Raw genomic sequence first — 24,252 nt, forward strand, 5'->3', positions numbered from 1 at the left:
CAAACCAACCTTTCCATGCAAACTATGAAAATTTTAATCTGGGCCATCGGATCAATATTCAAGGGGATGGGAGATTGGATAATTTTACAATCTGGACCCGTCCTTGGATTGGGTAATCACACTTTTGCAAATTCCTCCTCCCACCCCAATGCGTCCCTCCCCTTGGATGTTGATCCAATGACCCAGATTGAAGTTTTCATAGTTTGCACGGAGAGGTTAGTTTGCACCTGATATGTTCCCATATATAAATGTGGGTTCCGCATATCGAAATTGACTGAAAATTATTGGAAATAACTCAATATGACTGGCAACTGCTTTGTGTAAAGCAGTGTGGCTAGAACTGCATGCACATGGGCCCCACATCGAGAGTCGGATCCTGAAAATAAAATCTCGCGTTCACACTATAATTTTTTATCAAAATTGACTAAAATTTATTGGAGATAACTCAGTATGACTGACATCTACTTTGCGCAAAGCAATGTGGCTAGAACTATACGTGGCATGTCAAGAGTCGGACTATAAAAATAAAACCTCGTGTTCACACTATAATTTTTTTAATCGAAATTGTCTGAAATTTGTTAGAGATGAGCAAGTATAACTAACAACTACTCTGTGCAAAGCAGTGTGATTAGACCTACACCCCATGTGTCCCACGTCAAGAGCCGGATCCGAAAATAAAACCTCACGTTCACAATATAATTTTTTTATCAAAATAAGCTGCAATTTATTGGAGATGACTTGGTATAACTGGCAGCTACTCTGTGTAAAGCAGACTGGCAGCTATTAGCGGGCTATTTTGTACATTGTTTAGGACAAATTAAAAAGAAGGTAAAATGACCATATTTACTCCTATTTATTACCTATATTTGACATTAATTGATTCTTGCATGCACATTAATTTTCTAAATAAGGTAAGATAATTTGTTTTTGGGAAAAATTTGAATCCTAGAATCACTTGTTTTTTTAAGACGGAGCGTGAATGGCTAACAGCGTGAATGGCTATTTTTATTTACATATCTCGACAATGACACTATTTTTCTCAGTTTTTTTCCCCAAACACAATACAAATGCGGATGCTCATAAAATACGCATGCATACTCACTTCTCTCTGGATACATATACTCCTTTATTTTTATTTACATGTCATATTAGACTTGTCCTCAGTCAAATTTGACTAATTTTGACCAAGTCTATAGAAAATTATAGCAATAACTATACTATTTAATCTATGCACTATGAACATATAATTCATGGTGGATCTAATGAAATAAATTCGGTATTGAAAATGTTGTTACTTGTTTTATATAAGTTTGATCAAAATTTATTAAGTTTGACTTAGAACAAATCCAATATAATATGTAAATAAAAATAGAGAGTACGTGTAATCCAATGTGAGCATCTTCGAGAGACTAGGCTGTGTCGTCTCGCTGTCAACGAACAATTCATCTACCAACGAAATTTTTTTGTTATCTCCGGTAGTTAACTTGGAGCTAGTGACGATGAACCATCATCATGCCTGTCCGGTCAGTCAGTCAGTCAGTCAAAGAACGGCCTGCTGCTGCTGAAGTGCTGATGCTCCATGTGCGTCTGGCGGCAGCGGCAGCTCTGCCACGGTCATCTTCTCCAGCATCTCCAGCACCCTGTGTTAGTTCTTTTGGATCAACTAGCAGTAGATCAAGTGGGAGTACTCACTGATTCTTGAGGAATTCGACCTTGCCATCACTGGTTCGTTGGGGAAGGACTGCTCTAGGGCAGCGACGCAGGGCACAGAGGCGTCGCGTTGGTGATGGCGAGGTCGGCGAGGGCCGTTGACGCAGCGGGTCGCCGGAGTTGTGGATGGCGGCGCCGGTAGCGGTGACGGCGCGGCACAGTGGTGCTTCCTGTCGCTGACGGCCCCCCTCTCTAGATCGGGTTAGGGTTTGGACGGTGGGAAACTGTGACGGGGGCAAACCTCGTGCCCTGAGCCTCTAATCCCGCCTCCACTTTATAGGGCTGCGCGACGGGGGCCCACCAGCCTCATCTTGGGCTGGGCATCCCCGATCAGGACGCGAGTCAAGGTTGGCCCAGTCGTTGGACTGGCCCGGTGGAGATCAATACTAACATTCTCCCCCTTGATCTCACCTTTGTACTTTAAAATTTCTCAATTTGAACTTAACTCTTTACTTTCTCTTTAGTCGCTTTGCTATTGGTCTCATCTCATTGCAGATCAGTATGTAGGGCGTGCCTCATCATGACAGTTATTAGTTACCGTCAGACTTAACAGCCACAATGCAACTTTCTGTATTGAAACAAGACCTTAACCTTTCTTTGGGCCCTTTAGTAATCCAGAAATCATAGGCCTCCCGTAAAACCCATGTCGACTTGGACGGTAGGCCTTTCGGTAAGCGGATCCGCAAACACTAGTTTGATACTTTGGTGCTCCATGATTTCATATGATTCTGGATTTTCTCCTTTGCAACATATAAGCCATTGTTAATGTGTTTGGCAGCACACTTAACATGTTGTCATAGGAGTGAAAACATTCGAATGGTATATTGCTGTTGTCTACCATTATCAATTCCGGGTAATGATTTTCTTAACCATTTTGCCTGTCCTATAGCCTCTTATAATGCCAAACTTTGGGTACACAACCTATGAATCACAACTATTTTGCTTTGGAGCTTTTCCACAATAAACTCCAAGCGCGAGTGTTAGCTACTACTGTGGGCTTCACTAAACATCTCGCCGAAACTTAATTCCTTTTACTCACATCCTTTTGAGAGTACATGTTCCTTTCTTACTTAGCATGAGGCTGACAATATTTTGCAAAATTGCAAAACATTCTATAACTCCATTCCAGTGATCTATTGCTGGACTGGACTTCTGCCAAAATGTCCCGGATACTTGCACTATGTCAGGGTAAATTATTTTTAGCACTAATTTTGCTTCCAACAGCTGAAGCACATGGAACTTTTTTCTTTTGATCGATCATATAACGGTTCCTGGAATTCTGAAAATTCTAAAACTATTACCCTTGATAATAGGACAGGCGTAGGCTTACTCGCATGCATATTATATATCTTTAGAACTCTTTTCTTAATATGCTTTCTGCGATAGTCCTGATATCCCCTTTTTCTTTTATTCCGGTGAATTTCCTTTCCTAGAGCGAATGATTCTTTACCGAGATTATTCTTATCAAAACTAGAGGTCAAAATAACCTTCTTTGAATCTTTTCAGGAAAAGAATTTCCCGTCTTTTGAATTTTGCATATTTGCAAATTGTCATTTTGCATTGGCCTTTACTTTAAACCCAACTTTTCTTTGTTCTCATAAAACTTTAGATACTACTATTCTATGATCTAATATCATCAAGTGGTATCTAAATATTCTTTTCTTTTCACAACAAAACCATTTGGTTATGTCATGTATATACTAAATGGTTATGTCATGTATATACTTTCTTGTGCAAATCTCTGTCGGGAGATATTGCTCTAACATCCATCTGATGCAATTTAAAAGCAGTATGCCATTAATTGCATTATGATTCTAAAAGAATCCTTTTATGAGACTGAATAAAATGTCTCATTATAACTTATTCTTTTCTTTGCACAAAACTTTTTGCCATAAGTCGTGCTTAGTAACTTTTCATGATCCCTCCGGAGTCACGTTTCAATCTTATAGACCCATTATAGCCTACTGTCTTAGCTCCATTAGAAACTTATTCCATGTTCCAAAATAAATTTGGAACTTTTAGGTCTCATGACATCTTTTATGGCTTCTTGCCACCTCGATGAATGAGACACCTCAATTTCTGTCATTCAATCAACACCTCAACATATGATGAGACAATTGTAGTGCTTGAATCATAGGAGTGAACATACAGTCTCACTTCTCTTCAAGCCTAAGTTCTTTGCATACTTACTCCCCCAGATTATCCCATCTATTGTAAAGATGGAATATCTTCGAGCTTTTGTTTGGGTTTGTTCTTTACAAGCCTCAAAGGGTGCTTTAAGCACCACCTTGCTTTAAGCACCACCTTTTCTTTCGGATGTTTTTGAGAAAAGTGCTTTAAGCACCACCTTGCTTTAAGCACCACCTTTTCTTTCGGATGCTTTGAGGCTCAACTTTCTTTTCTTCCTATTTAGAGCTGAAAAACTCTAAGAATCTTGCTTATTTTTATGGTTGGGATATCAACATTATGACCGTTGTACTCCCTTTTTGGTCGGTCATATTCACTTTAATAGATCATCTTTGCTTTTAAAAATGCATCACATTTAACTTTGCGGGGAAATTCTTTCTAAATTTTAATTTTTCTTGTCTTTCTAATCTTTCTCCCCCTCGAAATATGGCACAAACTTTGCTGCCATAATTTCGAAACTATTTTTAACACTTGTGAACGAGGAGCATTTCATTACTAGAACTTTATTCATATGACCAAGTCATACAAAATAGTGGGAGTACTATTTCCTCGTTTCTTTTCAAGAGCTCTTCAGAGTTCTTGATTTGTTGCACTTTCAAGAACTCATCAATTTCTTCATTTTGCTATACTTTTGCTAGTCATTCTTGCAATATTGGTTAGCATACAACTTTCTTTTGTCCTTCGATTCTTTTCAAGTCACTATCCAACATGCCACTATAGTAGTGCGTGGGAATTGTTAGAATAACTTTAAAAGCTCCCATAGATTTCTTCACTTTTATGTGATCCTCATGTCGCTCGTGAGTCATCACAAAAACTTTCCCTGTCATGCAGGATATGAATGGCACAAGTGCCAAAACTTTTCCGACTTGCGGTAATAAACTTTAAATGTATTGGTAACACATGTTTAATTCAACATTGGTCAAATTGAACATGCGTCAAACTCATTTCAACCATTATCCTTACTGTTGTTGAAGGACGAATAAACTTTGGTCACAATGACTAAAACATGCATATATACTTTATTTTCTGATTAAATCTTCCCGTTGGTTCCAATTTAATCAGAAAATTTAATGAATTACAATATTCGCAAAACTTTAGTGAGAGAAACCAAAAACTTTTTGAAAACAGTTGTATCTCTTTTCCATATCAACTAAAAGTCAGAATGGAACAAGCAATTTTCTTTCTTAACCTCAACTGTACAGCTGAGTAACCTCTAAACTTTATCTGTAGCATTGATCAGAATCAACTTTTGTCTGTTAATTTCTCTCTACTTGGGAAGAATTGTATGTCTTAATTTAACGTTGGTCAAAATTAAAACATACAACTTTCCTTTACTTTCAATTCTATATCACCGTTGGGCAGAAATAGAACACATGACTGGAATAAAAATTATAATATTGACATCATCAACTTTGGTCGGAAAATGACATCATAATAAACTTTAAATTTCTTTTCTTTTAAGAGCAAGTTAATGCTCAACTTGATACTTACAATGTCAAAATGGTGCCAAAACATTCTTTCTTTGACATACAACAGCGGAAGCTTTTCTTAACGTTAAACATAGAGGCTCCTTTTTCCCACAGGGAAAAAACTCATCTGAGTCTATCTTTATTTATTGCAGCGGAAAACTTTTCTTTCTTTTTAGAAACAATTCTTTGTCTTTCTCTTTTCTTTGAAAAAATGATCATTCTGATGCAAAAAGTCAGAGATTAATCATTGAACTTAAAATTATAATATTGTTATCACCAACGTTGGTCAGAAAATAACAATATCATAAATTAACTTTAAACAAATATCTTTCTACTCCTCTATTTAAATTTTCCCGTTGGTTCCAATTTAAATAGAGGATGAGACTTTTACTTTGCAGCAAAAACATGAAAATTCAATATTCAGAAGCATTATTGTACTCTGTATTCTCTAAACAATATACATGTTGGTGCAAAATTGAATATAGATCAAATTCTATACAAAATTCTCCCAGAAATGCTTCTGAAAATGAGGAGAGAAAAAAAATACTGATCTCTTTTCTTTACTGTGCGCTCGGCCTGGTCTTGAAAACGGCCCAAGGCCCGCTCGGCGCACAGCGCCCCCGCGTCCCAGACCACAGCGTGGGCCTGGGCCGCGAATTCGGCCCGCACGCTCACCCCACCTGGGCCGAAACCGGTCCGTCTGCGCGCCAGCCGATCGTGGCCGTTGGATCACATCCGACGGTCGCCCGTCACTTTCGCCAGGGCAAAATCGGCGCTCGGCCGCTCGCCCGGAAAACCCTAATTCCATTTCTTCTTCCCCTTCTCTCTCTAGCCCGGAACGAGCCGGCGGCGCCGCCGGCGGTCTGACGCCGCCACGCCGCGGCGGACCGGCCGCCACAGCATGACCTTGCCATGGTGGCGCGCAAGGCCCTGGGCTTGTTTTCTTTTCTAGCAACGGCTCCGAGAAGCTCATGCGGCCGCCGTCGCCTGCGCCCTTGCGGTCCTCCTCGCTGGCGCCGCGTGCGGCCGGGTCGCGCGCGGCTCCGCCGAGGAGCTTCGCCGGGGTGCCCTCATGGCGGGTCCAAGATGGACGGCGCACAAATGAAGGCCCTTTTCGGAGCCCGCGCGCACGGGCCTCGGCGGCGAGCGGCGGCTCGGTTCTGCACCACGCCACGACGAGTGGCGGCGCGGATCTATCCCGCACAACGGCGGTGGCTACGGCGGTGAGAAGACCATGAAGATCCCGCCGCCCTTTGACTTGGCTAGGATTAGGTATTGCCTTTCTTCCTTTATGTCGATCTGATTCGAATCGGAATTGTTTCTTTCTTCAATCTTTCTGATTCTTTTTTTTCCCAACCGAGATCTACTCGCTAGATCGAGGCATCTGATACCATTGTTAGTTCTTTTGGATCAACTAGCAGTAGATCAAGTGGGAGTACTCACTGATTCTTGAGGAATTCGACCTTGCCATCACTGGTTCGTTGGGGAAGGACTGCTCTAGGGCAGCGACGCAGGGCACAGAGGCGTCGCGGTGGCGATGGCGAGGTCGGCGAGGGCCGTTGACGCAGCGGGTCGCCGGAGTTGTGGATGGCGGCGCCGGTAGCGGTGACGGCGCGGCACAGTGGTGCTTCCCGTCGCTGACGGCCCCCCTCTCTAGATCGGGTTAGGGTTTGGACGGTGGGAAACTGTGACGGGGCAAACCTCGTGCCCTGAGCCTCTAATCCCGCCTCCACTTTATAGGGCTGCGCGACGGGGGCCCACCAACCTCATCTTGGGCTGGGCATCCCCGATCAGGATACGAGTCAATGTTGGCTCAGTCGTTGGACTGGCCCGGTGGAGATCAATACTAACACCCTGCTCATGGAGGGTCGATCGGAAGGAGACATCCGGATGCACCAGAGGCCGACGACCACCATCTTCCTCAGAACCTCCTCCTCCTCAGGCCCACTGCACGTGCTGCTGGCGCAGAACCTGTCCAGAACTCCAGATCCCGGCCGGTACAGGCACTCTGGGAAGTAGCTGCTGCTCGCCCCCGAGCTCCCGGAACCATCGACGACGACGACGACGCCGCTCCTCCTGGCGCCGACCATCTCGAGCACCATCATGCCGTAGCTGTAGACGTCGGACTTGCTGGTGACGGCCCCCACCTGCCTGGAGAAGACCTCCGGCGCGATGTAGCCGACGGTGCCCCTGGCTCCGGCGATGGACACGGCGATGGTGCTCTCCTTCTGCAGCCGCAGCTTGGCCAGCCCGAAGTCGGAGATCTTGGGGCGGAACGTCGCGTCGAGCAGGATGTTGTGGGGCTTGATGTCGAAATGCACGATGTGGGCGTTGCATCCGCGGTGGAGGTACTCCAGCCCCCGCGCGATGCCCACGGCGATGTCCAGCAGCCGCTCCCAGCTCAGGCTCAGGTCGCCGCCGCCGCCGGCGTACCTCTCCAGCGAGCCATTGGGCATGTACTCGTAGACGAGGCCCCTCCTGGATTTGCCCTCCACGCAGAAGCCCAGCAGCGTCACCACGTTGACGTGCGACGTCCGGCTGATACGGGCCACCTCGTTGATGAACTCCTCGCCGTCCGCCCACTTGGCCTCCTTGAGCATCTTCACCGCCACCTCGCGCCCGTCGGGGAGCCTGCCCTTGTACACGGCGCCATTGCCGCCTTGGCCCAGCTTGTGAGCAAAGGATCCGGTCATCCGCTTCAACTGAGAGTAGCTGTACCTCCGAGGATGCTGCTGCTGCTGCTGTAGCAGGGACTCCATCCTCTTCCTGCGGCTGCCTCGTCCCGAGGATGATGATTGCTTCCTCTCCTCCTCCTTGCACCACCATGTTACTAGTATTATGCAAGCCCCGACGAGAAGCAGGGCCACTCCACCCAGCGCACCTGCTAGTACGACGTCTGCATCAACAAATCACACATATATATACACTACAATTGAGACATCGATGGTGAGCGAGACAAGAAAAAAGATTCGTCGATTGATCGGGTCGGATACTCACAGGTCCTGGGCTTTTTCCTCGAGGAACTTGAGCTTCCTCCAGTCCCAGAAGAACCTCCTGGCGCTGCCGCTGACGGCGGCGGTGGTTCGACGAGCGGCGCCTTGGTCGGCGGCGTGCCGGGCGCGAATGCCATCAACTCGTAGCGCAGGTAGCAGCTGGGCCCGCTGAGGCGGGCGCCGTTCATGTCGGTGCAGCAGACGCCCAGCCAGACCATGTGCGTCGCCAGGCAGCGGCTGCACTCCTCGGGGGTCAGGTCCACCGTGCACTGCGCCAGCCCGTGCAGCGTCGCGTTGGCGCTGACCTGCTCGTCGCCGAACGCGACTCGGGCCGGCGATTCCGAAGCCGCGGCGAGCATCCGGCCGTTCAGCCTCTCCCGCGCCTTGTTCAGGGCCGCCGGGTCGGAGAAATTGTTGGGGTTGGGCAGCTCGGCGGCCGCGGCTGCCAGGCAGGCCGCAGGCGGCGCAGTCGGACATCTCGGCGTCCGCGAGGCACGTGGCGAGGCCGTACACCGCGTCCTCGTCCGCGCCGAAGGTTGCGTTGAGGAAGCTGGCGTTGGCGGCGTCCATGTCCCGGAGGGAGTCCCGGAACCGGAGCAGGTTGGCCTCGGAGGCGGCGCCGCGGCTGGAGGTGGCGGCGGAGGTGGAGCAGTCGGGCTAGGCGTACCTGCCGTTGGCCTTGGTGCCGCAGAGATTGGGAGGGTCCTGCTGCTGCGGCTGCACGCCCGGTACGAGGAACACCACGGAGACGGCGAGCAAGGCGGCGGCGGCGGCCATTGCTTGCCAAGAGGAATATGGGAAGAACAGGTTGACCCGAGGCCGAGGGAGGATGGCTGGTCTCCGCATTCTACTATTGCAGGCCCAGGCTCAGGTCAGAGAAGCCGGCTACTCTGACTCTGACCTGACCACACACGGCATCTATACAGCAGGTACTAGTCAGTTGGCGCCAGCTGGCAAAGACTACATGTACTTCCTCCTTCTCGAAAAGAATATAAATCTTGTTTTTCGAGAAGCCAAATAATTTCAACTTTGACTGAATTTATAAAAAATAGTACTAATATATATCACAACATAAGTATCTTTACATTAATCATGTAATATATTTCTATACTACATCAATTCGAAGACACAAATGTCTGTAATTTTTTGTATAAATTTAGTTAAAATTAAAAGTGTTTGACTTCTCGGGAAGCGATATTTATATTCTTTTTGGAACGGAGGGAGTACCGCATTTGTGGTTTGGTTCGGGAACCAGATGGAATCTGATGGTGGTGCTTGATTATCCGGATGGAAATCAAGATGGTGTTGGTCGAGGTGTTAGAGTGTGTTGGAGTAATCACATGTAGTAAATAGGATGCTTTTGTTGAGTCTAGAGTGTTGGCTTTAGCGCGTGTCGAAACTTGTATAAGTTTTCCTTGCTCTTAACCTCATGTCATGTTTTCCCACACTTGTGGAGTACATTTCGATGTACTCATCACCGTTTCCTTTTCTACCCCTGTTATGCTCTTCATTATCGGCGCTCAGAAGCTAGAGAGGAAGCGGAGTATCATGAATATGATGACTTCGACCCGAATGCTCCGTACTAGGATGGCGATCCACCGGACGACTGCCAGTGTAATAATGGAAGACTCGCTCTCGCTGAATGTCTTTATTTATATTTGTATTTTGTTTAGGCCTACGGGTCCATTTGCACCTAATTCTATCGTTATGTAATGGCACTGTAGTGGTACACTTAAGCCACCGTATATATGTTTAACCGATCCTGGCATACATATGAGAGACATCCAGTTTGTCCTTTGAACTCGGATGTGACAGTAGAGAAGAGATAAGGGAAGCAGGTTGTAAGCTTACAGCCAGCTCGGACACAGGAACCAAAAAACTTTGTGAGAGAGACAAGTGAGCCATATGTTAATGGTAGAGAGCTAAATCACTATACAAGTAGCTTGAGAGATGAGCAGCAAAAATTCTTACAACCAGCAGTGGGCTAAATCATTAACCTTGCTCTTATCAACCAACGAGACCTCTGGAATTCTAAACTCTGTCTATTTGCAATTCTCTCTAAGGCTCTATTTGGCGAAGCTCTGGCTCCTCAAAAAATGGCTCCCGTTTCGAAAAAAAGAACATTTAGCAAAACATCTCCATCTAACTGTTAAAATATAGAAAAGATATAAAATGATCATAATACCCTTCTTTTTTATTTTTTATTCTTCTTATTTATCCTTTCTTTCTTCCCTTCTCTCCCCTTCTCCTCTGTTGGGAGCGCCACCTTCGGCCATCGACCGAAGGCCCGCGCGCAATTTGAATGCAACGACAAGGTCTCCTCCCGGCTCGGCAAGCCGAGCAGTCAAAGGGCTTCAAGCTTCGGGCGAAGACCGAGGCGCCTACGGCGAAAACCAATTCGCCACAGGCGAAGACGAAGAGAAGCGAAGAGTGACGAAGACCGAGGCGCCTACGCGCGAAGACCGGTTCGTTACAGGCGAAGACGAAGAGAAGCGAAGAGTGATGAAGACCGAGGCACCTACGGCAAAGATCGGTTCGCCACAGGCGAAGACGAAGAGAAGCGAAGAGAGGAGAAGACCAGGGCGCCTAGGGAGAAGACCAGGGCACCGACTGCGAAGTCGAAGACCAGAAGGGAAGGCGTCGGAGAGTAAGCGCTTCGAAAGCCGCGAAGGGAATCTTGTAATGGGCCCAATGGGCTGTAATGGGCCCAATGGGCAGAAGAGGCTCGGATGTAATTTACCAAATAATGTAAAAATACGGTTGTACCCCGGGAATATTCCGGGAATGTAGTTGTTAGGGGGCATTACGGTGTAATAACGGAGGGTGGTAGGTGAACCGTCACCTATAAATACCCGACCCCTGTACATTGATGGGACACATTGAATACAGAGAAAGAATCCAATTTACTGTGTGAAGCCTCGTTTCTGGCTTGGAGTTGTTCACTTCGACTGGTGCGCTCTTTCTTCACTGTTGTAGTGTTCGTCCGTTCTGGAAGCACTCTCCACCAACAGTTTGGCGCCCACCCGTTGGTTCGACACACCACGCCACACCACATGGCGGCGAAGAAGAAGGGAGAAGCTACTACCACTTCGACAGACACGACAACAACGACGACACCTCCGCAAGACGAAGCCGCCCCCGGACAAGAGCCCGCAACCGGTAACGAAGACATCACCGTCGAAGACATCGCAGAAGGCCAACACGAAGTCGATCTGCTGGACCTTGGCATCTCTGCCGAAGACATCGCTGCAATGCGAAGGGTTGATGCTCGCCTCGAAGAGGCGCGAAGAGCCAAGATACAAGCTCTTCAGGAAGAATCTACGGAGCCTCAAATCATCACGAGGGCGAAGGGGAAGGAAATAATGTTGACTGAAGCAGAAAGGCAAGAGCAGTACAACAAGCTGCCAGAAGAAGATCTTCACTGCAAGGCGTTACAAGAGAAGATCAGAGCACAACGACTGATGATCGAAAAAATGCAGGCACCGCAGCCGCCGCAGCCACTGCCGAAGGGCACGGTCGCAACGAACCCACTAAGAAACACAAGGGTCCGAACAAGGACTATACCAGTCGAAGAAATCTTTGACCAGTCTGAGCAAGAGGAGGAAGGGTATTATCGAAGGGGCCACCCGCGAAGAACGCCATTGTACGAAGAGTTGGAAGAGATACAATGTCCTCATCGCCTCAACCCAGCAGTTTGATGGTGAATCCGATCCCGAAGAGTTTCTCCTGAAATACGAAGCCACCATAGAGGCAGCCGGAGGAGGCACGGCGCGTGCAAAGCGAAGGCACTTGTCCTCGCACTGCGAGGACTGGCTCAGCGATGGTATGCAAACATACCCACAGGAAGCATTCTATCATGGAACCAGCTTCGTTCCCAGTTGCGCTCAAGTTTTCGAGCCGTCAGGCCCGACGAACTCACATCCTGCGACTTCCATAACTTGAAGCAAGGAAGCATGACTTTACAGGAGTACCTTCAGAGCTTGATAAAGCTTCGCGCAAGAGGGCCAGACATCACTGACCAGAGCATAATCGACTCAGTAGTCAATGGGATCAGCCTCGGCCCATGCGGGGAGTACTTAACCCGACGAAGGCCGAAGACAGTTACCAAATTGTTCGAGATAATGCAAGAATATTGCATATCAGACTGTGCGAAGAGGCAAAAGCTCGAAGAAATGAATGAGAAGAGGAAGTCAAGGAATAGTGAGAGGTCGCACCAGAAGCCATGGCATTCCGACCAATCGAAGCAAAAAACTGTCAATAGCGTCTCCGAGGAGGAGTCACGTGAAACCAGGCACCACAAGAACAAGGGCGGCAGAGGTCACCACGAAGACAGATATAGCCGCGAAGACAGATCTAGCCGCGAAGACAGGCCCAGCCATGATGACAGGTCCAACCGCGAAGACAGATACAATCGCGAAGACCGCTACCAGAAAGGCCGAAAAGAAAAGGGGGGCCGAAGGGAAAAAACACCATTTTGCTATTTCTATGGGAAGGACCAAGGTCATTGGACCAATGAATGCACAATCGCAATTGAAACGAAGGCAGAGCTCGAACGCAAAAATGCACAATCAGCAAAACCAGTAAATTACACTTCGCAACCACCGCATTCATTTCCTCTTCCACAAACCACCTGGACCCCAACACCAAATTGGCCAGTATCATACCCAGTTTACAACTACAACCCATTATACACACCTCCAATGTCATTGCCTTCGCAACAATCCATGCCACCACCTTCGCACCAGTCGATGCCGATGCTACCCGCTCCGTAGTACGCCAACACATGGTCAAGGAGCTCCACGCCTTTACCCCCACCACCGAAGTTCGAGCCAGGACAGATACCGGAAAGAGCAGGCGACGGACCCTCCGGCAGCATGGTTAACATCATCAACGCCATCTCAGGATGATCCAATGAACAGGGTCATGAGACGAAGAGGCAACGCAAAGAATACATCAGAACTGTCTCTCATGTGAGCGAAGGCAAATGTTTCCGAACTCCGTGGTCGCATGTCCCAATAACCTTCACACAGGCGGATCTTCGACTAAAACACTACCCTCACAATGATCCCCTTGTCATCAGAGCCAACATTGGCAAGAATTCAGTACACTTCGCTGGGAATGACGTCGGAAGGATATTGGTCGACAATGGCAGCTCCGCAGACATTCTGGTATGGCAGTGCTTTGTCAAGATGGGGTTCACAGAGCAAGCTCTGAAAAAATCGCAATACCCTCTCATTGGCTTCGGAGGCAAGAGAATCGAGGCCCTCGGCAAGATAGAGCTCAACGTCACATTCGGCGAAGGGGTCACACAAAGAACCGAAGCAATAACCTTTGATGTAGTGGACATCAACTATCCATACAATGCCATCTTCGGTCGAAACACCCTGGTGAAGTTTGCAGCTGTAATCCATCAGTCGTATCTATGCATGAAGATACCTTCGGCAGGGGGAGTCGTGACCGTCTACGGCAATCAAGAAGAAGCGCGCAGGTGCGAAGATAACGCGTATAGCACCAACAAAACTGTGCATACCATTGAGGCTACCGAAGAGGACACAAGAACATTTGTTGCCGAAGACATGCGAAGAGACCATAAAAACGAAGGGGTCTCACCAGCAGAACATACGAAGAAGGTACCATTATGCGAAGATGTGCCTGATCATCTAGTGATCATCGGCAAGGAGCTCGAGGAGCACGAAGAGGTAAGACTCATACAGTTTCTGAGGAACAATCAAGACGTCTTCGCATGGTCTTCGTCCGACCTGCGAGGAGTCAGTCGAGAAGTCATTGAGCATACGCTTACAGTCAACCCGAAGGCAAAACCGATAAAGCAGGGGCAGAGGTCAATGTCTGAAGAGAGGAAGAAAGCTGCACAGGGTGAGGTGCAGAAATTGCTATACGCAGGTGTCATTCGCGAGGTGCAATACCCAGAGTGGTTGGCAAATGTGGTCATGGTACCGAAGAAGAATGGGAAATGGAGAATGTGCATCGACTTCACCAACCTCAATAAGGCTTGTCCGAAGGATGAATACCCTTTGCCTCGCATCGACACATTGGTCGATGTGGTGGCCGGCTTAGAAATGCTGAGCATGCTGGATTGTTTCTCCGGCTATCACCAGATTTTCATGAATAAGGGGGACGAAGAGAAAACTAGTTTCACCACTCCCTTCTGGACATACTGTTACATCAGGATGCCAGAAGGCCTTCGCAACGCAGGTTGTACATTTTACAGAATGATCAAGAAAGTGCTCGGGGATCAGCTAGACAGAAGCATCTCCGCATATGTGGATGACGTGGTCGTTCGAAGCAAGAAAAAAGAAGATCACATACAAGATCTTCGTGAAACATTTGCAAACCTTCGCCGGCACGGGCTAAAGCTAAACCCTGAAAAATGTGTCTTCGGTGTTCGAAGAGGCAAGCTGTTGGGTTGTATGATCACAGAAAGGGGTATAGAGGCGAACCCTGAGAAGATCGAGGCAATCAGGCAGATGAAGCCGCCAACCACAAAGAAAGGAGTTCAAAAATTGACAGGTCGATTGGCTTCGCTGAACAGATTCATCTCCAGGTCAGCAGAAAAGTCTCTCCCATTCTTCAAAGCACTGAAAGGAGCTGGAAACATGCAATGGGGCGAAGAGCAAGCGAAGGCGTTTGAAGCCTTGAAAACATTTATAGAAAACTTGGCAGTCATGTCCAGCCCTTCTGAGAAGGCAGAGCTCTTGCTGTACATCGCCACTTCGGGTGCCGCGGTCAGTGCAGCTCTCGTCGAAGAGAGATTAATCGAAGGTGAACTTAAGCAAGTCCCCATCTATTTCGTCTCCGAAGCCCTGAGTGGCTCGAAACTACTATACTCAGAAATGGAAAAAAATGGCTTACACAGTAGTCATGGCTTCGCGCAAGTTTCGCTACTATTTCCAGAGTCACAAGATAAAAGTTCCAACTTCGTTCCCTCTTCGGGATATGTTTGAAAACAAGGAGGCCTCCGGCAGAATAGGCAACTGGGCTACAAAACTAGCGGAGCATACAATTGACTTCGTCCCCAGAACAACAATCAAGTCCCAGGTCTTGGTAGAGTTCATTGCAAACTGGACTCCAGCGGTGCCTTCGCAAGAAACACCGAACTTAGAATCAATATGGCAGCTTGAATGTGATGGGGCATACCAGAGAGATGGGGCAGGGGCTTCGGCAATCCTCACTGCCCCATCGGACACACAATTGAAATATGCAACGAGGCTAGACTTCAAAGGGTGCACAAATAATGTTGCAGAATACGAAGGCCTGCTCCTAGGTCTTCACAAGGCAAGAGCACTGGGAGCGCGAAGGCTGTCCATCAGATCTGACTCGGAGCTAATCACCGGACACATCAATAAAACCAATAGAGCACTGAAGCCGGAGCTGTCAAAGTATCTGGCAGACGTCCGAAGCATGGAGAGGTTTTTCCTCGGATTCAGCATACGGAGCTTCCCAAGATCGCAAAACAAGCAAGCCGATATACTGGCGAAGGCCGCAGCTCAATATGATCCGCTACCACCAGATGTGTTCTTTGAAACACTGAAGCAGAGCTCTGTCAACTGCGCCGAAGAGCCTGTAAAATTCATCAACGCCATAACCAGCGAAGACTGGAGGGCAACCATAATGGCCTATCTGCGAGGGTATTTCGTCCCTGAAGATGACAAGGAAGAAAAGAGAATGGCTCTTCGTGCTCGCAACTACAAAATCGTCAACGAAAACCTATATCGAGGGGGTGTCTGCGCGCCCCTCCTGAAGTGCATCTCTTGTGAAGAAGGCCGACAGTTGCTCGAAGAGATTCACGCAGGCATGTGCTCTTCGCACATTGCAACAAGGGCATTGGTAGGCAAAGCCTTTCGCGAAGGCTTCTATTGGCCTTCGGCGATTGCAGATGCACACGAAGTGGTCCGAAAATGCTCAAATTGCCAAAGGCGTGCACCATACAGCAAATTTCCACCAGACGAAGTGCAGTTATTGCCTCCGATGTGGCCCCTCGCTCGATGGGGCATCGACATTGTAGGGCCTTTGCCCACGGCGCCAGGAAACTACAAATATGCTGCAGTCGCAGTAGAATATTTCTCGAAGTGGGTCGAAGCCAAGGCTCTCAGAGATATCACAGCGGGAGCCTTGCAGAAGTTCTTCTGGCAAAACATTGTGTGCCGCTTCGGCGTTCCAAAAGAAGTCACCGTAGACAACGGCAAGCAATTTGATTGCACCACATTCAGAGACTTCACCACGCAGCTTGGGACGAAGCTATGTTTCGCTTCGGTCTATCACCCGCAATCGAACGGCGCGGTGGAAAGGGCCAATGGCATCATCTTCGCAGGCATAAAGAAGAATATCACCGAGTTGCCGAAGGGGAAGTGGATAGATGAGTTATCAAGGGTAATTTGGTCACACAATACGACAGTCAAGGACAACGAAGTTTACTCCGTTCAAGCTCTTGTACGGCGAAGAAGCTGTCACGCCCGAAGAAATCAAGCTCAAATCTTGGAGGACGTCCGAACGGACGGACAATATAGAGGAAGACATAAAGCCTTCAATCGAGGCAGCAAAGATGCAAGCAGCAATCAACCTCGGCAAATACCAAGAAGAAACTCAAAGATGGAAGAACAAGAAGGTGAAGCCCAGGGAGATTCAAGAAGGGGATCTTGTGCTTCGCAGAATCCCGAAGGCCAAACAGAAAGGGAAGATGCATAGCAAGTGGGATGGACCATTCATTGTCGCCTCCATGGTGAGACCAGAAGCCTGCAGACTTTGCACACTGGAAGGTGTCGAAGACCCATACTCATGGAACAAAGATATGATGCAAAAGTACTATGTGTAGGAACAATGTAAGAGCCCGCAGAGAAAAATAACTGAAGGGGCTCAACAGTTTAGTATTTATTTCCGCAATTTTTTTATTTTATTTTTTGTTTGCGAGAAATTCACACAATGTATCGAAGGGACCGTACTCTTTTCCTCACGGGGGAAGCCTTCGCACGTTCACTCTGGACGTCGGAGGTGTGAGGTTTTTAACGAGGCGGAACCCTGTGTAACCCCTTGTGAAATATAAGCAAGGTCCCCCGAAAAAAAACTCCTCTCAAGAACAGGAATATGGTGAAGGCACCGAAGCATCTATCCCTCTTCGCCAAGCGAAGAGGGGAGTCATCGGCGCATAAAACAAGCGATGACGCTTGAAAGAAGTAAGCACGGGACGCAATCTCGGATAGGGGCTTCGCTCCCCTTAGCTTTACTTCCAACTAAATAACAAAGTCCTTATGAGCGAAAAGCCTAAGGCGAAAAAGTCCTTGCGAGCGAAGAGCCCAAGGCAGAAATTCGAAGACATAAAAGTCCTTATGAGCGAAAAGCCTAAGGCAGAAAAGTCCTTGCGAGCGAAGAGCCCAAGGCAGAAATTCGAAGACATAAAAGTCCTTGCGAGCGAAGAGCCTAAGGCAGAAATTCGAAGACATAAAAGTCCTTATGAGCGAAAAGCCTAAGGCAGAAAAGTCCTTGCGAGCGAAGAGCCCAAGGCAGAAATTCGAATGCATAAAAGTCCTTATGAGCGAAAAGCCTAAGGCAGAAAAATCCTTGCGAGCGAAGAGCCCAAGGCAGAAATTCGAAGACATGAAAGTCCTTATGAGCGAAAAGCCTAAGGCAGAAAAGTCCTTGCGAGCGAAGAGCCCAAGGCAGAAGTTTGAAGACAAAAAATCTTCATGAGCGAAGATCCCAGGGCAGGAAAGTCGATGAGCAAAGAACCAAAGTTGAAATCTCACGCGTGAAAATTCATCGCCCCCCGCAAGTCGAGCAAAGGGGGGTGGCGCTTCGCAAAACGTACATACGCTCGATTGCGGTGTCGATGACTTTCATCCTCTCGCCCGTACAAAAGTGGGGGTGGCGCTTCGCAAAATACAAATTTGCACAATCGAAGGATAAAACTTGGAAGCATAAATATATTCATCTGTATATAAAAAGAACAGTTCGCGCTACAAGAAAAATTACACTTCGCAATAATAGCGAAGAAAACGCACGTGTACACTTCGCACAAAAGCGAAGAAAGGTACAAATTTCTTCCCTTCGCGCTAAGTTGAAGACTCCACGAAAACTAAATCATGAAGTTACATCTAAAATTTCTTCGTCGAAGATAAGGCGGTCCAAGTCAGATATGACTTCGCGGACCGCAACATCTATTATTTCTTCGGCTGTCCGGCGAAGAAATGCTTCAAATTCAACTCCTGCAAGCGAGGGCACCCCATCATTAAGAAGAGCCTTCGTCAAAAATCCCTTGGCGACGATACATGAATTCATGCGGAGCAACCATGTCTTCAACAGGCTCCGGCTTCGGCTCCAGAAGGCCCATGGGCGCTTTATAAGGCCTATCGGTGTCTAAAAGATGTTTTATTTCACGGCGAAGCCGGCGCTCAGACAGAACTTTTGTGTGTTCTTCGGAACTGCACTGGAATTCCGCGAAGAAACATTTTGTATCGGCGTTCCGATAGTCATATACGTGTTCTCGGTCAGACCAAAACTCATCAAATGAAAGCCAGGGGCGACGGGCACGGCACTTCTCCCAAGTTAAACCAGAAACATAAAAATTCCCGCGATTCAAGCGCCAAGGAATAATACCTTCGATGATCCGCGCAGGGGCCAACGCAGGGTCCTGCGCAGACATCGAAGGCGTTAGATATAGTGATACTTCTGTTTTCAGTACTACACTACTACAAAAATCACTCGGCCTTCAGTCATCACACCTCGCCGATCTTCGGCGCATCATCCGCTTGCCCCCCGCCATCTTCGCCCTCGCCATGGCCAGGGGCTCCGTCTTCACCGCCACCGGGAGCGCCGCTGCGCAAGTTGCCGGCTTCAGCCTCGCTAAGGAAGCCTCGAGTGAAGATTTCTGCCTTCTCTTGAATCTAAGAGAAATCAAGCATGTCGATAAGCGAAGACGGTAACAAAAAGTGAACCTTGAGAAACGCGAAGTGGTACCTGATCTTTCATGCGCTCCAGCTCAACATCGACAAGTAGCTGCCCCTTTTCATGGAAGTACTTCGCGAAGTTCTTGGCGATATTCTTCGGCAGGGCAGAAAGGGCTTCGGGGCGCAAGGAGTCCAGCGAAGGCCATTCAAAACATGAGTCCTGAAGAAGTCGTAGCTGAGCCTTTACGATGCCCGTCGAAGAGGCACTGCTCTCCGCTGGAAGCAAACGACAGACGACAGCACTAAGAGTACGTGCCGCAACCGTAGCGGACAGCTCGCATTTGAAGTCCGTGCCAGATCTGGAAATCGCCAAGGAGGCACGGATCCAGCGGAAGAGCTCCGCCACTTCGACGTTCTCCTCTTGCGATATCTCTGGAGGGTCAATAGCGAACTTCGCGAGCAGGCCGTGAATGTCAGTTTGCACCAAATCTGCGAAGGAGCTGATAGCGGTGCGCCATCGCTGAACAACATCTTTCCCACGGGCACGTTGAGCTTCGGCAACCCTCCAGGCCTCTTCGGCTTCAGCTTTAGCTTTTTCAGCATTTTCCCTGGCCTTCTCCGCAGCAAGTGCGTCCCGGCGAGCAGCCTTGGCTGCCTCGGCATGGTTCTTCGCCTCAGCACGTGCAGCAACGAGTGCCTCCTCGAGAGCAGTTTTTTCCTTTTCCAGGGCTACCACACGCTCCTCCATTCTCGCCAACTGCGAAGTTCGTTCATTGTCAATCCTGAGTTGACGGGAGGCGCAGCGCGAAGCGACGAAGGCCTTTAAGGAGAGGTCTTCGACGTCTTGAAGAATTTGGCTCACTCCGGTGGACATCAGGTGCTTCTCCATAAGGGGAAAGCCGAAGGAGGAGCCGGCTTTGGCAAGGAATCTCCTCTCCCGATCGCTGCTCGAAAACCGAAGACTACCGACGATGTTGTCCCCGATCAGCTTCACCTCCGGCATCCCGAGAGCGGCAGCCACCTCAACAGGGTCGGAGGTGCTTACGTGGTAGCCGCTGCTCTCTGTCGAGGTGAACGTCGTGGGCCTTCAGCTGGAAGACCCGATGGCAGGAACACGGCCGCCCTCGCCGACAGAGACGGTCGGGGCCGTCTTGGGGGCAGTGGCATGTCCCTGAGGACCATGACCGGACCCCTCCTCGTCCTCGTCGCTTGACGACGATGACGAATCCAAAGACGTCGATGACGAATTCAGAGACGAAGGGGCTGCGGCTAAATTTTAGAATGGGGCTCTGTGGTCGCCAGGACAGATTGGATCTCCTAGACGAGTTCGTCATCGCTGTCTGGCTCCATGGCGCTGTACTCTAAAGCCAGTGAGGGCTTCGGCGGTGGAGCGACGGCCGCGATAGGACGAGCGGCAATGGGAGGCGAAGAAGCGGTGACGGGATTTCCGTTTCCCCCGTTGTCTTCGGACTCCCTAGCGCTGCGAAGGGGTGAGGAAGTCAGGAACTCTAGAAGCTTCGAGCGTTTCGATCCGCCAGGGCTAGAGCCCCCTTTTTCCGTTTTTTCTTCTCAAGTGTGGCAGTGACGCCACCGGTGCCTCCAACTTTTCCCCCTGCTTTCTGAACAGCAAGAAGAGTTTCGGCAGCACGCTGAGGGGCTTCGATGCCGAAGAAGGAAAACACCCGATTGCCTCGCGCGCCGGCAAGTTTGGACAGAAGCAAGTCATATTCATTGCCGGACACTGATCCAAGCATCTCGTCAGCACGGGTCTCCACCTCCGCTACATCTATTTCTGAAAACGAAGACAAAAGTTCTTATTGTCCTCGCAAAAAAAACTTACGTTCTTTTCGAAGTCCGAAGACTTCGCTAAAGTTGGGCATCGGAAGCCCATAAACTTCCCTCTCCGAAGGAGCCCAGGAGGAAATGGTCCAGCCCTTTGTGAGGGGGAAGCACCCGCATGCGACGAACTCTTCTGTTATGTCACGCATGCTGAGCACTTTCGACACCTCACGAAGGACGGTCATGAAGGCTTCATTCGCAGGGATGCGAGCCACATCCACCTTCGGGGTGTCGCCCAAATTTCCAAGCTTCTGAACAACCAAAGGGTGGCGCTTCGTCTCCGGGTCGAGGGGAACCTTGTGGTAAAACCAGAACGAAGACCAGTCCCCCGGCCACTTATTCTTCGACGCCCCGACGGGGCTGGGAGCAGTATGTTGAAAGGCAAAGGTGTAGCACCCGTACTGGGGCTCCATCTCCGTTAAGATACCGTCAGAGCCACGAACGGAGATGCTCTTCGGCTGGTAGTGCACCCGCATCACCCGAGCGAAGTTCTCCGGGGTCGGGGCGAGGTGGCAGGTCTTCGACAACCACATGAAAAGATTGACGCGGGCGAAAGAGTTCGGTGTCATGTGGTGTAGGAAAACGCCGTACCGGGCGAAGATGTCGATGACAGCGGGATCGAGGGGGAAGCGAAGCCCAGCGGGAAAGAAGTCCCTGAAGACGACCACTTCTGTAACACCCTGGGTGTCTGCACAGTAATTAAAAAGGTGTCTGCACAGTAATTGTGTATGTTTGCTATGCATCATGTGCTTGAATTGCTTAAAAAGGATCTTTTTGTAATTATAAAAGGCTATATGTGTAATTATGATTTTATGCAAGGTCCTTTCTTTTGTTATTTCTGATTATAGCTTTTGTGGAGGGTGTTTTTGCAAAATTTCAGTGCATTTATTGCATGGCAGCAAATTTTGCTTTTAAGTCTATGTTTGAAGTGAATTTGCTTTGAAAAAGACAAAATTCCTAGAATTCAAAATCCCTTCAATGTTTTTAATTTTAGATCTTGAATCTTTGATCAAATGAATTTTTGCACAACATCAAAGTTGTAGATCTTTGATCAGAGTTGTACAACTCATTTGAGCCCTATTTTAAAAGTTATCGCTGGTTTACAGAGTGGTCCCTGGAATTTTTGGAAATTTCAAAACGACCCTTATCCCCATCTCCCACCTCCCTGCTCTATTCTCGCCGCCGCCCACCGACAGCGCCGCCCGCCGGCGCCGAGGAGGGCTTTCTCGGCCATTACTCCGCTTCGCGCTGGCACCCATGCATCGCTCTGCTCCTCCTCCCCCTCCTGTTGCCTCGCGCTGGAGCTCCCCGGCCGTGCCACGCGCGCCGCCAAGTCCAGAAGCACCCGCACCGCCGCCACCTCGCCGTCGCGGTGGAGAGCCCGCTGCAGAAGCCGCCGCACCCTTCTAGCGAGCGCCCGAGCACTACAAGAGCCCCAGAAATCCATTCCTCTCTCTCTTTTGCTTTCCCCTCACGCCCACGCCTCGGAACACCGCCGCCGCACCACCCCGAACCCCGGCGAGCTCACCCCGCCGCGGAGCCGCCACCACAGACCCGCTCCCCCCAATAGCCCCCACCATTAGCCGCGCCTCGCCCTTGCGCAACTCCCAGACCGCTTCCCCTCGCCCAACCCTCACCGGAGCACCCTCGCCGTCGATTGCCTCTGCCGCCGAGCCGCCCTGCTCCGTCGAGCCGCTGCCTCCGAGCCCCTCCCCGCAACCCTAGACCACCCAGAGGTGCGCCTTGAACCCGTGAAGCTCACGCACCCCTCCACCCTCGCCGCCGGTGAGCCCCTCGCCGGGAAACCGCCGGTCAAACCCGCGCTCCCCCTCTGACCCGGCCCAGGGACCTCGGCTTTAGAATTCCAGAAACTTCGGGGGGTTTTGTGAATAGACAGTGACTCATAGGAATAGTGCCAGCAGGGACTTGTTTGTAATAGTTTATTGTGATCTTTGAAATTCAATATCAATTCGTGGAAAATTCGTAAAATAGTAAATCTGGATGTTTTGGAATCCTCTTGAAGAGCTCTATGCATTAGAACCATAATATGTTAGGCTTTAGTTACAAGTTTTTGCTGTAGAATTTGATTTGTGTTACTAGTGCATAAATATTGGTTGTTTTTATCTTTTTCTTAAATACTGTATAAAGCCATGTCTTGCAGTGAAACTTTTATGGTAGTTTACTTATGTGACACTAGCTTTGCTATAAAAATTTCATGATCAATTCTCTTGTGTAGCTATTTCTTTGATTTAATCCTTGTTTGGTAGACTTTAATTATGGTAAATAGTTTCTATTCATATTAAATCGTGAAAATATTTCTGCATGTTCTTTTTGAGTAACTTAGCTTGTCCAGGAAGTTTGAGTATCAGTGCATGACTAGAACAGGAGCTAAAAATGAATCTTGTTAATCTACTTTCTGTTTTGTTTATTTTCTCAGAGTTAATTCTGTATAGATAAAATCATGAAAAATTCACAGTTGCTAGATCATTTCTGTGTCAACCTTCTGTTAAATTTTGAGCTTCTGAATTGCTCTAGTTTGACCTGTATAATTCAAGCTTGTACTAGGTGTTGTCGGAATGAATGAATTGTTGTGATTAAATGGCTACATGTCTTGGTATGATTTTTACAGGGTAGCTTAATCTGTTCACGTTCTGCTTAGGGTAATTTTTGCTAAATTTATTACTGTTTGTGCTTTGAGTTATTTATTTATTAGCAAACATGGAATTAATTGCTATAGAAATCAACCACCACTCATTTTATGAAGCTAGTCAACTTCTTTTGTGCTGTCGATCATGATGCCTTGTGTAGTTAAATTTGGTATTTAACTACTCTATAAATGATTGCCCATGTGTGTATTTATAATGTTGTTCTTGCATTACATATAGACACGACTGCCTTATCGGACGGGACGTACGAGCTGATCCCGGAGTCTGACGGAGGTGATATTGAAACTCAAGTAAACACTGCTGAACTAACTGAAGCCCCGGACCAAAGTTCGGAAGAGCCTAGGGCTGAAATAGTTAGCAACTATCGAGAAGGCAAGCCCCGGACATAACCTATATTTCAAATTATTATCACTTACTGTTATTTACTTGTGCATTTACAGTTCTTAGGATTTAAATTGAAACCCTAGATGCATGATCCTAGGAACCTATG

General features: G+C 48.3%; 1 protein-coding gene and 1 pseudogene across 1 annotated transcript; one reads left to right on the forward strand and one right to left on the reverse strand.

Annotated features, from left to right (window-relative positions):
- Window positions 1-1,376: 1,376 nt before the first annotated feature.
- On the reverse strand, window positions 1,377-12,009 carry LOC120659801 (annotated as a pseudogene).
- Window positions 11,611-17,189, forward strand: LOC120659109. The gene is made up of 3 exons (XM_039937168.1): window positions 11,611-11,966; window positions 13,440-15,102; window positions 16,773-17,189. The coding sequence occupies exons 1-3, from the start codon at window positions 11,611-11,613 to the stop codon at window positions 17,187-17,189; spliced, it is 2,436 nt and encodes an 811-aa protein (XP_039793102.1).
- Window positions 17,190-24,252: the final 7,063 nt, after the last annotated feature.

The sequence above is a fragment of the Panicum virgatum genome, chromosome 2K, assembly GCF_016808335.1.
Source record: "Panicum virgatum strain AP13 chromosome 2K, P.virgatum_v5, whole genome shotgun sequence".
Taxonomy (NCBI): domain Eukaryota; kingdom Viridiplantae; phylum Streptophyta; class Magnoliopsida; order Poales; family Poaceae; genus Panicum; species Panicum virgatum.